The sequence below is a fragment of the Aspergillus clavatus genome, genomic scaffold, assembly GCF_000002715.2.
Source record: "Aspergillus clavatus NRRL 1 1099423829802 genomic scaffold, whole genome shotgun sequence".
Taxonomy (NCBI): Eukaryota; Fungi; Ascomycota; class Eurotiomycetes; order Eurotiales; family Aspergillaceae; genus Aspergillus; species Aspergillus clavatus.
In genome coordinates this window covers 1,060,964-1,073,029 of record NW_001517097.1, presented here as the reverse complement: position 1 = coordinate 1,073,029, position 12,066 = coordinate 1,060,964, and the positions used below count along the sequence as shown (strand labels likewise).

General features: G+C 52.6%; 5 protein-coding genes across 5 annotated transcripts, besides 12 other annotated features; 2 read left to right on the top strand and 3 right to left on the bottom strand.

Moving 5' to 3' along the window:
• Positions 1 to 1,342: 1,342 nt before the first annotated feature.
• Positions 1,343 to 1,368: a microsatellite.
• Positions 1,369 to 1,375: 7 nt separating this feature from the next.
• Positions 1,376 to 1,852, top strand: ACLA_037090 (extracellular proline-rich protein; the record flags this gene model as incomplete). Its single annotated transcript, XM_001270929.1, has 1 exon — positions 1,376 to 1,852. One exon carries the CDS (start codon positions 1,376 to 1,378, stop codon positions 1,850 to 1,852), a length of 477 nt encoding a protein of 158 aa, XP_001270930.1.
• Positions 1,503 to 1,546: a microsatellite.
• A 167-nt stretch (positions 1,853 to 2,019) lies between the features above and the next one.
• Positions 2,020 to 2,039: a microsatellite.
• Positions 2,040 to 2,157: 118 nt separating this feature from the next.
• Positions 2,158 to 2,183: a microsatellite.
• A 514-nt stretch (positions 2,184 to 2,697) lies between these two features.
• ACLA_037080 (endo 1,5-alpha-arabinase) lies at positions 2,698 to 4,105 on the bottom strand (the record flags this gene model as incomplete). Its single annotated transcript, XM_001270928.1, has 5 exons — positions 2,698 to 2,815; positions 2,865 to 2,920; positions 2,977 to 3,005; positions 3,056 to 3,243; positions 3,303 to 4,105. The coding sequence occupies 5 exons, from the start codon at positions 4,103 to 4,105 to the stop codon at positions 2,698 to 2,700; spliced, it is 1,194 nt and encodes a 397-aa protein (XP_001270929.1).
• A 375-nt stretch (positions 4,106 to 4,480) lies between these two features.
• Positions 4,481 to 4,524: a microsatellite.
• A 282-nt stretch (positions 4,525 to 4,806) lies between these two features.
• Positions 4,807 to 4,840: a microsatellite.
• Positions 4,841 to 5,005: 165 nt separating this feature from the next.
• Positions 5,006 to 7,720, bottom strand: ACLA_037070 (putative C6 transcription factor; the record flags this gene model as incomplete). The annotated part of the gene is made up of 5 exons (XM_001270927.1): positions 5,006 to 5,080; positions 5,138 to 5,200; positions 5,267 to 5,571; positions 5,671 to 6,949; positions 7,010 to 7,720. The coding sequence occupies 5 exons, from the start codon at positions 7,718 to 7,720 to the stop codon at positions 5,006 to 5,008; spliced, it is 2,433 nt and encodes an 810-aa protein (XP_001270928.1).
• Positions 5,229 to 5,264: a microsatellite.
• Positions 5,230 to 5,264: a microsatellite.
• Positions 5,641 to 5,662: a microsatellite.
• Positions 7,332 to 7,363: a microsatellite.
• Positions 7,721 to 8,153: 433 nt separating the features above from the next.
• Positions 8,154 to 8,191: a microsatellite.
• A 356-nt stretch (positions 8,192 to 8,547) lies between these two features.
• Positions 8,548 to 9,483, bottom strand: ACLA_037060 (sucrase/ferredoxin-like domain-containing protein; the record flags this gene model as incomplete). The annotated part of the gene is made up of 2 exons (XM_001270926.1): positions 8,548 to 9,144; positions 9,202 to 9,483. 2 exons carry the CDS (start codon positions 9,481 to 9,483, stop codon positions 8,548 to 8,550), a joined length of 879 nt encoding a protein of 292 aa, XP_001270927.1.
• A 788-nt stretch (positions 9,484 to 10,271) lies between these two features.
• sld2 lies at positions 10,272 to 12,046 on the top strand (the record flags this gene model as incomplete). Its single annotated transcript, XM_001270925.1, has 2 exons — positions 10,272 to 10,413; positions 10,545 to 12,046. 2 exons carry the CDS (start codon positions 10,272 to 10,274, stop codon positions 12,044 to 12,046), a joined length of 1,644 nt encoding a protein of 547 aa, XP_001270926.1.
• Positions 10,441 to 10,467: a microsatellite.
• Positions 12,047 to 12,066: the final 20 nt, after the last annotated feature.

Here is a 12,066-nt window from a genome sequence, read left to right as displayed (position 1 = left end):
GTTACCGCCGGAAGGGATATGGGATATTACTACAGAAAGTAGTTAGTAGCCGTGATAGTGTCCAGCATTCTTGTCCAGCTGCTCACAGGCTGTGGATGGAAGCATTATCCTACTCGGCACGCAGCCTGATGGGAGTTCTTTTCGCCTGTCTCTGAGCTGGAAGACAAGTCTGAATCGCCCATCCTCGACTACGACCGAGCTTCGGGCTGGAACTTGCAGGACGGACTGGTCAAACACCTGCGGACCGTCAATATGATCATGCATTGACAACTGCATCCCCCTTGCGTTGAGGATTCTTGCCGATGACCCGTAACCTGAAGTTCCGATCCGCAGCCTAATACTCATCGCATCAATAATAGCGCCGAGTCGGACACGGCGGTTCAGTGTATGGCACCCGGATGTGTACGTACACAGTACTACGTAGACGGTCGAGCAGCTAAGCTCTGGAATTCTTGTCGGCTGAGTCGCAATGGGATCGACTCAATAGCTTCAATGGAAGGAGCGAAGTGAAATGAGGCTACCAGATTACCTACAGGCTCCATAGACAGTCGAAGAAGGTTGGATGCCCGTCGATCCCGACAGAGAAGAAAACGTTTGCTCTGCATCGATGTGATTGGTGCTTTATTCTATCACGACGGAATCAGCTTTTCTCTACTCCGTAATTGTGAGCCTTACCGGGCTGGAGACTGGAGTACTGACTAGGTACTGACTCAATGGGTCTGTTCATGCTGCAGGATGCAGCTCCATCAACGCGTCCTCCAGGATTCCCCCACATGCATACTTGGGCTTCAGTCAAAAGAAGGCACCCGATGTGCGATGATCTTAAAGTCATCAATGATAGCTACTACGTACATACATAGTGCATCCACGGAAAAAGATTCGTCATGGTGTAACCGGCCGATCATTCTCAAATTTGAGGCCACTGGACCCCGAGCCTCGACTATCTGTCTGCTAGCTGAACGATCGTCGAGTTTATTAAGTTAACGGATGATCCGGACACCGATCTCTGGGCTCTTGTAGTGGTCACGACCTCTGGGGCTGACACTGACAGGCAGTCTGCAGATGGAGTACAGCGTTTTCGAGCTCGGGATCAGCATGTCCCGTCTGGATTCGGACTTGACTTGACCAGGATGAAAATGAACCATTGTGATTGAACTGATCGGGGGTGATCGATTGATTCTCTGCCCGTCTGTTGTTGTTCTACTTCTGTCCGGAGTACGTCCATTATTATTCTATAAAAGCACCGCATCAACCCTCGTCGAAATTGGGCCCAGTAGTTCTCCCAAGTTCGTGTTCAATATCAGCTTCCCTACCTACCTCTCTCTTTCACAACAACAACAAAATCAATCTATCTATCTATCTATCTATAGTCAAGATGAAGTTCTCCATCGCTATCCCTCTGGGCTTCCTGGCCGGTGCCGGTGCCGTTGCCCTGCCCGCCCCCGCCCCCAAACCCCAAGGCATGCCATCCTTCTCCCCCTCCGGCTCCTCGGCCAGCCTTCCCTCCGGCTTGCCCTTCGCTATACCCTCCGGCTTACCCTCCGGCCTCGCATTCCCCATGCCCTCCGCCTCCGCCTCCGCCTCCGGCCAGCCCGACCTCACGGGCCTCAGCGCCCTCGCCAAGGCCGAACAAGACTACTACTCCAAGCTGTTCGGCGGCTTCCCTGCCGGTGCTTCTCCCTCCGGCACGGCTGGCTTTGGCTCCGGCTCTGCTTCCCCGGCGTTCCCCATGCCAAGTGGCGGTGTTCCCACTCCTGCTAGCAGCTACCCCATGCCATCTGGTGGCTTTGGTGGGTTTCCTGCTTCTCCTCAGCAGAGTGCCCCGTCGATGGCTGTTCCATTCAACGCTTAGACGAAGATGGAGAAGGGGGGGGGGTTGATGTTGATATAAGAAAAGCTGTTGAGTGGGTACTCTATTGGTGGGGAGGGTACTGGATGATGGATAGTTGTGATGTGGACAATATATTGGATCAGGAGTCAATAATTGTCAATAATGAATAAAGTTCTAGGGGAGGTTGGGAATGAATGAATGAATGAATAAGGGTATTGTCTACTCCGTATGCAATAGGATTGATAAATCTATGCGGGAAGAGCGCCTCATTGATTGATTGACGGGTATATACTAGTCTTACAACCCTTTGAATGGATCTGGCCGGTCTGCTCTCTGCTCTCTGCTCTCTGCTGCCAGTCTACATAAACCCTCTTCCCCGGGCATATCTTCTTCCCACTGCTCCTTAACCAGATACGCCATGATGGAATAATCATATCTTTCATACAGACAGCAGCATATATCCATCCCGTTTAACACAGGGTGTCGTGATGATATATACTCGTCCACCCGACCTGCACGAACTCAGCAATTCCTACGCTCCAATGCAATGTTATCGGCGTGCCGGTCTCTTGCGCGTATACCAAGAGACCGTTGCAGCGGGTCTATGCTAGGTCTTATGACTGAGCAGCGCAACATTGGGTTAATGCGAAAAACCAGATTCCGCTGGTGTCAAACTGCACCGAGCCCGAAGAATTGAGGATTGGGGGGTATCCAAGTATCCAAGTATCCAACAACTACAGATATCACTACCAGCTAGAAAGTGATATCTGGAGACCTTTTGAGCTGAGGAGCGAGTATGTATGCAACACCAAGTCCTGGAGATCAGATAAATGCTAAGCCGGGTATAGGTCACATCAGAAGATATGTCACTGTCGAGAATTAGCGATGTTCAGATCGATGCTAGCAGGGAAAAGCGTACTGATCAGCACAGATATGCGGAGGATGGCGTTGGGCCGAAGCGCCATCCCACTGTTCTTCCCCCCTCTGCACAAGTTAGCAACTGGCCTGTCTTTGAAGAGGGAAAGAAACATACTGTGCTGATGGCCAGCCATCCTTGTATTTCAGATAATTCCAGCCCAGATGTGCATCCTGTTTGACGTGTCAGCGCACTGGTTACATGGATACATGATCCATTATCGACTCACACCGTCTGAAACCCCCGCTGACGTATTTACTACATGGCCAAATTAGCAAGCGCGGACGAAAAGTGGAGGCCTGACTGACAGTAATGATAATACAAGATATCAGGATGCTTCTCATTCTCAGGCAGCACGCCGAGCCCACCGGGGGCATAGACGACACCATGGTTCGAGGCATATACAATCGTCCCGCCGCCGTTGGTAAGCAGCTTTCCATCTTTATCCTGGAACGGCCCCGTCACACTCGTGGACCTCCCCACCCGGATGTCATATCTGCACACAATCAGCCCGTGTGCACATAGAAGCGTAAAACAAAGGGGGAAAAAACATACTCCTGTCCCTTCTTGGGAAAATCCTTCGCCTCCTGTCCATCCCCAAATCCACAGCATCGCCCATGGCTAAACCAGAGGTAATAGTACGGATCCTTGAAGCTCATCCACGACCCCTCGACGGGCTTGACCGTCTCGTCCGGCACATACACCAGGTTGCTTGCCTGCGGTTTCTCCGCATCCTTCACCGACAAGAGATCATCCGCCAGCGGCACCTGGAAGATCCCATGCCAGTAGCTGCCGTAGTTCAGATACGGCTGACCGGTTCGGTTGTCGACGATGAACGATGCATCGATGGCGTTGGATTCGTTGTACGGGTAGAGGTGCGCGGAATGGCCCTTGTCCGTGTTGACCAGCGCGCCGTGGTCGGTCCAGTTGCCGCCGTCGAGCGCGTCGGTCGTGGCGACGGCGATGGCGCTGTTGCGCGAGCCAGGCGAGCTGATGGCGTAGTAGCAGTAGAAGGTGGCGTTGTGAAAGATGGTCGTCGGCGCCCAGGGCCGCGTGCGGTTCTGCTTCTCGACCACGCTGGGTCCGTCGAGGACGGTGCCGATGTTGGTCCACGGCCCGTCGAGGCTGGGGGATCTCAGGACGGGGATGTGGACGCCGCCCTTGAAGAGGTAGAAGTGGTCGTGGTACTCGATGATGTTGGGGTCGTGTGCGACCACATGGCCTTGGTTGGGGAGCGGATAGTCATCGGTCTTGGAGAATATCGAGGCTTGTTCTTCCGATGTCAAGGATGGTGTTCCTGCTACCGTCTGGTGGAAGAGTAGGAGGGATACCTGAGCCAACCGCCGTATTCGAACCATTGCTGCGCTTTTCATCAAGGAACAAAAGATAGGGGGGGGGGGAAACAAATTTAAAGTCAAATCACTATATACAGGGGAAACATCATGATAAAAGAAAGTAGGTAGATGGGCCAAGAGAGTGATGAGATGATCGCGTCAACAGTTCACCACCAGGCAGAAAGTCTGGAAGTCCGTCGAGAATATATATGATCGAGACCAAGAACTCAGTGATAGCGATAATACGGGAGAATAAGGATAAGAATCAGAATCATAATAATATCATCCACTAATGTACTAAGTACTATTAGTAGGAAGCTACTGCAATTCTCTTCTGGGACTAGCGCCATTCTCCCAGCTAAAGAAGCTTTTTTTCACTTTCCATCCGTTCCGTCTTTTACGGTCTAGTACTGTTTAGTACGGTCTAGTACGGTCTAGTACGGGTAGTGTCACCGTATTCCTGGTTGATACCGAATACTACTCCGTAATACCGAGATAATCCTAGGTACTAAGGTACTCCCCCAGCGCCCGTGGAGATGACGGGATCTTCTGCCACCTCAGGGACGGAGCTCTGGAACCAATGATGGAAGGATCCTCCGGGAGCCCTGGGATGATTCCCGGTATCTAAGTGTCAGGGGCAACAAAACACCTATCTATTCTACCTATGGATCAGGCTGTCCCCTCAAGATTCATCCATTACACTCTTATCAATGATCAAGAATCAATATCCATATCCATATCCATATCCATATCCATATCAATACATGGAATGAGGAAAGTACTCTTACGTCGCAGCAGATCAGTGGAGCGATTTTCCCAGCGTACGGAATACAACTTCCTGTCTTCTACAAACTCCAACCAGCTTGGCGTGAGCTCAACTCGATGTCACTCAATGGAGGAGAGATTCGTCAGATCATGTTGACGTCATTCTGAAAAGGTGATCCCCGTCAGGTCCGCCCAGTCGAAGACTTCGAGGAAAGGGTCGATGTCGCCAGGTGGCTAACAATGGATCTCAGTCAGGAAGAAAAAGAAAGAACGCCAAGGGCGGATACTCACGGTGATCTCAAAGCTCTCTGGTTGGAGAAGGCCACTAAAGTCCGCCATATCTAAACTGGGGACCTGATCACAACAGTCAGTAATGAAAACATCTCTCTCTCTCTCTCTCTCTCTCTCGCTCTCTCTCACCTGGTCCGTTTTGAAGCAACCCAGTCCCTGAGCGCCGAGATGAGAGCAGTTTGCATGCCGCGTAAAAAGGGTCTGCGCAAAATAGATCACGCGATCGACTACCTCCTGCTTGTAAACATTCGCCTGAGCCGGCCACAGTTTCGCTCGGACTAAGGCGAGGAGGGTCGACATGAAGAAGTACTCCTTTGCACCCTTGATGACAAGAAGGAGACGGGTCTCAACAGCGGCGAGAATCATGTCCAGAAGGGAGATAAGGGATTCCGAGAGTCCCGGAAGAGTGCGCGTGAGAATCATAGGCGTGGATGCTGTGGAAAACAGTCAGGCAATCTCTCTCTCTCTCTCTCACCAGAACGAGCGATGCAATCAGCATCCGGAAAAAAAAAAAAAAAAAAAAAAGCACATACCGTGTCGGTCATCCCCCGCATGCAATATCTGACACACAGAACAGAAGGCTTGCATCGTCCAATCGCCCAAGTTGCAGAGAGACAATTGTTTCGAGGTTTCATGCAGGCGCTTCTGATTAGAAAGGATCATGGTCGCGATCTCGAGGCGAGACCGAGCAGAGGGGGCAAACAGTGGCTCTCGGGGAGCTTCGATTGCAAAAGGGGTGTGGATCGATAGAAGACTATGGCCAATCTTGGTCTCCAGAAGGGATCGCATGAGGATCACCTTGTGCTGCGTGTGGAAGTCATCCGTTGGAGACACTGACCATGCGGGAATCCTCGCGAGATACCGTTCGAGGTCCCAGTCCAAGTGCAGAATCTCTTCGTAACGGCAGCGGATCCGAGGCGAATGCATCAAGGCACACGCTTTCAAGCGTATCGGAAGGGACTGAGTGAGTACGGCTTGGAAGGATGAATCGGTCACTTCATGAAGCGGTCGGCCGGCCGGGAGCACAGTACTGTCCTCATCGATTTCATTGTCATTGATATTCAGGGCCGGTACGGTATCGTAGTCAGAATCCTGCACCGAAGGCGGCATCCCTCGTTCGAGGGCCACCTGTAGATCAAGCTCCACGATCGTGGTCCATATTCGTCGTCGCATCTCCTTATTGAAAACTGATATCATTGTATATCGGCTGGGATCCCGATGGTATCCGGCGATCATGGCCTGTTTGACGAGGGTCCCCGTCGCCAGCCAAGCATGGCTTCGTTTCATCCCGAAGCTATTCTGCGCAATAATGAGAAGGACTTTCATCCGGAGGGCTGTGATCTCCGGGCGTTTGATATGAGCATTGTCGAGCCATTTCTCGGCGTGGAGGACCCATTCAACCGGAGTGTAGCATTTCAAACCCGTCTCGTTCTTCAGTTGCAGAGTATCAAAGTCCGCAAGATTCCACGCACAAGCTAGAACCAGAAGCAGCTGCACGACGAAGCTGGCCGAGACCACCTCTGGATTGTCCTTTTGCGCCCAGAACTCATCTAGCTCCTTAAGAAACGAGGGGACGTGGAGGATACGATGGGTAGCCTCTATACAATTTAGATACAAGACAACCAGTTCATCTACTGCGCGACGAGCGGGCAGTATGCCGATGAGGACCCGAGTGTCCGGCACCGGGAGCGGTTCACTCAACGGTTTCCGCTTCCAGAGGCCCCGCTTCACCCTCTCCAAATCAGGGCGTAGTTGGGAAAGATTCGGACTGGAGAGGCGAACCTCTTCTGCAAAGGACCGGATGTCGGGGAACTGTCATACACGGTTAACCATCAAGGATGAGAGAATGAAACCCGCAACGCACCACCTCACCTGCGCGATCACATTGGCGAGGATGCCGGACCCATTGAACCGAGTCATGGTCTCCTTGCCCCTCATCATCATCCGCGGCAGTATATCCAACTGCTGCGCGGGAGACGCAAGACCGTCATCGTTCTCCAGCGCGTGCAGCTGCGGCTGCACCTCATGCCTATGCTCCGATCCATGTTGCGGACGCTGCAGCACCTCGGTGTCCGCATAGGGCTCCTGGTTGATGCCGGCCCTGGGCGCTCCAAGAACAGTTTCAAGGAACGTGCGCTTTTCCTCGCCATGCCGTGCGAGGGGATGTGATGTTACTGATCCTGACGGCGGCAGCGGTGGTGGTGGTGGTGGTAGTGGTGGTTGTGGCCGAGCCGACAGCCTGCTTATCCCCGAGTCCGGGGTAGTGAGAGCGGGCGCCCGATCAACTCGCGGAATCTGATTCTGCGCCAGTGTGGTGGAACCTCGGTCGGAGAAGACGGGCGACGCAACTGTATTGGGCTGCTGCCATAGGAAGCCATCCTCGTAAGTACATTTGGTGGGTGTTTTGCTCTTCAGACAACGGCTGCACGCAGGATATTCACGGTCGCAGCGGAGCTTCCTGCTGCGACACTGGGTACAGGCCATGGTGCGCCTGCGTCTTTTGCGTACTCGCTGCTCGGGGCCTGGTGTTTCTTGGGGCTGCTCCGGGTTCGGAGGCCCCGTGTTCTCGTGGACTTCGGTCATGATCGATACATCATTTAATCACCTTGTTTGTTTATTGAGGTGGTTGTTGATGCTCCCAAACGACGACAAACGTTCTAGATAATAGTTATACTTGTCTTCCCTTTTGTTTTTGCCCTTTTTTTGTTTTGTTTCTTGTATTTTTTTTTTTCTCCCAGGGAGTCTTACGGGCGACAGAGCGCAGGCTCGGGGACCGGCGGGAACAAACCAGGAGCTTACGTGTTGGGTCAACTTGGGTGCTTTTGGTGGCCCACCCGGGCTTCTTAACCACTTCGAGTAATCCTCTCCGCGGTGGTCTCACCCGCTTTCCGTATTTCCATGTTAGGTTTTCTCGGCCTCAGGCATCAGGGAAGTGGTTGACAATTGATTCTTTTTTTTTTATATCAAGAGTTGGACTTGGAGGGGTTGGGAAACAGATTGGAAAGAGTCAGCTTCAAAGAAAGAAAGAAAGTAGTAAGTAAGTAAGTAAGTAAGACAACCCCAGTAGTAATCAGCTCGGGTGCGTAAGTCACGTGTGTGACACAATCTGCTTCTATATTCTTCTTCTTCTTACTACCTACTATGTACGTATAAACCCTCTAGACTCTAGACTCTAGACCCTAAAGATCTCGGATCCATCCGATATCCGTCCAGGATCCATCTGACCATCTCTGACCTGTTCAAGGGTTCATCTTGGTAATAATAATAATCTCGCTGCCTAAGGAGGTTGACCCCAAAGCTGAGACACAACCTCACTGTCTTGATCCGTCAGATCCCGTCAGCTCTTTATTCATGCAGACTTTTTGCGTGCCAGCGAAAATATTTCCATGCCTCTTGTGCAGGGTCCTTCGTCACCAACTGGTCAACCCGCGTCCTCTGTCAAACCCACCCCTCAGCTGAGTCTCCGGGTGGACCACTTTCCCTTGCACAAGCGTGTATTTCACCAGGCCTTCACAATGTTCAGGCCTGACTCTGGCCAGCCAGATCATCTGCTGCTCTTTTCTGCGGTAGATCAGAACGTTGGCCGAAAACTTGTGGCCGCCGACGTGGGAGACGAAGAAGATGCCCGCACCTCCGGGACGTTCGTCTTGCGCATCTCGATATAAGCCGAGGGGTCGCAGATGTCGTTGCAGCTCTTTCTTGATTAAGGGGGCTGTGATACCGCAACGAGCATCTCGTCGCTTGTGTGAGCAGAGCAACACCACGTAGTCATACTCGCAAGGTCGCGAGGTGAGCGGTGAATCAGTAACCTGTCCGTCTTCCTGGAGGTTCGCGCCATTCTGAGGTGCGTCGATGAAACGGTCAACCAGCTCTTGCGCATCTTCCGTCCTCACTGCATCCACAAAAGTAAACGAGGGCAATATCAACACCGTGCTGCCCCTATTGCTCGGTTCCTTTTCAGTGTCTATCTCCGGCGGATTCAGGTTTGAGGCTGAGATCATCATCCGCTAACGAAGGTGGTCAGAGAAGAAACCCGTCTATCAGCCCTTGGCAGAGATACATACACCGCGCCGTGATCTGGCCGAGTCCAGGGCTTCCATCAAGCTGCCTTTTTGTTGCGTGACTTTCTCAGTCCAGTCTGACTTCCCCGTAGCCACCAGGACATGCGCGTCGAACTGTTTGATATGTCCATACAGCGGCGTGGAGGTCTCCACCTTCACCTTTGACGGGAATTCTACCGTGCAATCGGCGCAGTCTCGCTTGCAGTCTGGTCCATCCTTGCTTGGATCGACTGTTGGGAAGATATAGTCTGAGTTGCGACCGAATGACAGGAGTGTTCGTAGCATCTTTTTTTTTTTTTTTTTTATCAATCACTGTAATGCAATTGAGGGTATATATTTGCGAAAATCGAGGAAGATCAATGTTTCAAGAACAGCGCAAAGGGTATCTCCCGCTTGCTAAAGGCAATGAAGAAACAAATAACAAACAGTGGCTCAAAAAGCTGTCGAACTGCGACGGATATATACCTCCCCTGACCGTCTCCATCTCCGAGACCGATACCCCGAGCTACCGTTATCCCCGAATGTTGTTACCTTGGTGAGCTTGATCGCGAGCGACCTAGATTGACTAGTGTCATCCTGCATCAGTACTGCCTAAATGAGTAGCCTGTACTCCGTAGCTCCTGTAGCTACACTGATGACGCGAAGTCACTCATACGCACTCATATTCTGCCAATTGGATGAGTCCAATTTCGGGATGTCCGCCTGTATAGCCGCAAATTATACTGGAACAATTGTGATTATCGAGGGAGCATTCCCCCCCTTCCCCCCCTTAGTCGTTCCAAATCGAACCTCCGAGAATCCTGTGCCCGATGCCATTGATGTTAACAAACCCTCAACCATTGCCCTGAGCCCTAAGTCGCTGTTCTGTTTCTGGACAATGGCCCTGTATCATGTGACCGCTCACGGGCGAGTGACGCGCTACGTCACTCGCGCCGCTGCCCCCAACCCGCGTTAATTGATTTCGCGACCGCGCCAAGGAGGAGCCGACTATCGAGTATCGACGGACCGATCTCTGAAGCCATTTGGACATCCCTTTCATCCGTTGATATCAAATCCATTCTCAGTATGCGATAATGGCCAGCGCCGTGGTAGCTGATATTGCTGTTCAATCCGCAAACCTACGGGCAGAATTGAAAGACTGGGAGAGGGCGTTTGCCGCGCAAAATGGTGGGAGAAAAGCAGCGAGAGATGATATTAAAAAGGTCCCTGAGATAGGTATTATTTTCCCTTTTTTTTTTATTTTTTTTGCTTTTTTGCTTTTTTGCTTTTCCCTTCCCTTCGTCTACCTCAGAGGAGATTGGGTTGAGCTTTATAAAAGCTGGGGCTAATATCGAGGTCTCCGTCAGCTGCCAAATACAAAGAGTATTCTCGATTGAAAGCACTCGAATCGGCTTCGGGAAAACACGATGGATCCAAGCCCGTCAAACTAGAAGAACGGCCCAAAAAGCGCAAGCACTCATCCACAGATGATCCGGATGTGACACACAGTTCGTCGACGCCGCGAAAAGCGACCAAGGGGATCTTCCAGACCCCATCCAAGAACCGAATAGCAAAGTCACATCCGTCCGAGGTCGACCCTTATATCTCTCCCACGGCGCTGCGCAGACTCTTCAGCCCGTCTACCCACCAGACACCGCTCAAAGCGGCCATCGGTCCCACGCCCCAGAGAGATGGAAAGGCATTGGGGCTTTTTGACCTCTTGTCGGAGTCCGGCGGGAGTACCGCGACACCGTCGGCGGAGCGAGTGGCAAGCCTGCGCACGGCGAACGTCCATACGCCTTCAAAACGCAGAACCATGGACACGATCCTCGAAGAAGACGAGGACGAAGACGAAGAAGAAGGGAGCCCCAGAGCTGGACGCACGCCCGCATCATCTGGGAAGAAGTGGATGCTTTCAACACTGTTCGCGACTCCAACCACACTCCGCTATGCCGCAATGGTCGAGGATGACGATCGCGTTGCCGGCAGGGGCCACGACTCGCAAGCAACCGCAAACGAGGAGACCCGCGATGCGGTGGGCTCGGAGACCCCGTCTTTCCTGCGACGGTCAAACCCCGCGCGCTACGCTACTTCGCAGTCCAAGTCCACCGCCCATGGCGGCTTGAGTCCCATTGCGGTGCGCAAACCGCCGCAGTTCGTTGGAAAAGGTCTCACCGCGTTAGTGCAGGGGCTCCGCGATATGGAGGAGGACAGATTGGACGATGACATGGACGTGCTGCGCGAAATCGAGGCTGAGCAGGCGACGTTGAATGTCGACGTGGTGGCCGACAGCCAGGCCCCCGCGGATAACATCGGCCGACCTTGGAAGAAGAAGGGCCAGAAGCGGACAACGCGCCGGGTGCGCATGAAGCCGGTAGTCTCGAAACCGACGGCGCAACCACAACCGTTGGATTCGGACGGAGAAAATGAACGCGATGAGCAAGATGGGAGCGACGATGAGCCGACAGCGGTTCCTGAAACACAGCAGCCGAGTGCTCTGCACGCAGTCTTTTGGGGAGACCAGGGTGCTGACTTTGACGACTTGGACGATGACGAGGAGGCATCGCTTCACACGATGTCGGAGCCAGATCTCGATTCTGATTCTGATTCTGATTATGAAGACGATAGTAAACCTGCTACCAAGAGCAAGAGCTTCTCGGAGAAGATGAAGGAAGCTATTGGGTCCGCACCCCAGCCGCAGCGAGACCAGCGCCCTGTAGAGGTCTCACGGGCAGCTGTGAAGGAGGACGAGCCCAAGAAAGCTCGTCCGCGGAAGGTCAATCCTGAAGCGCATGCCAATTACCGCTCGCTCAAGATCCGGAACAAGAACACTAAAGGTCGGGCTGGCCGGCGCTTTGGGCGAAGATAAGACAAGTCAAACAAAGGCCA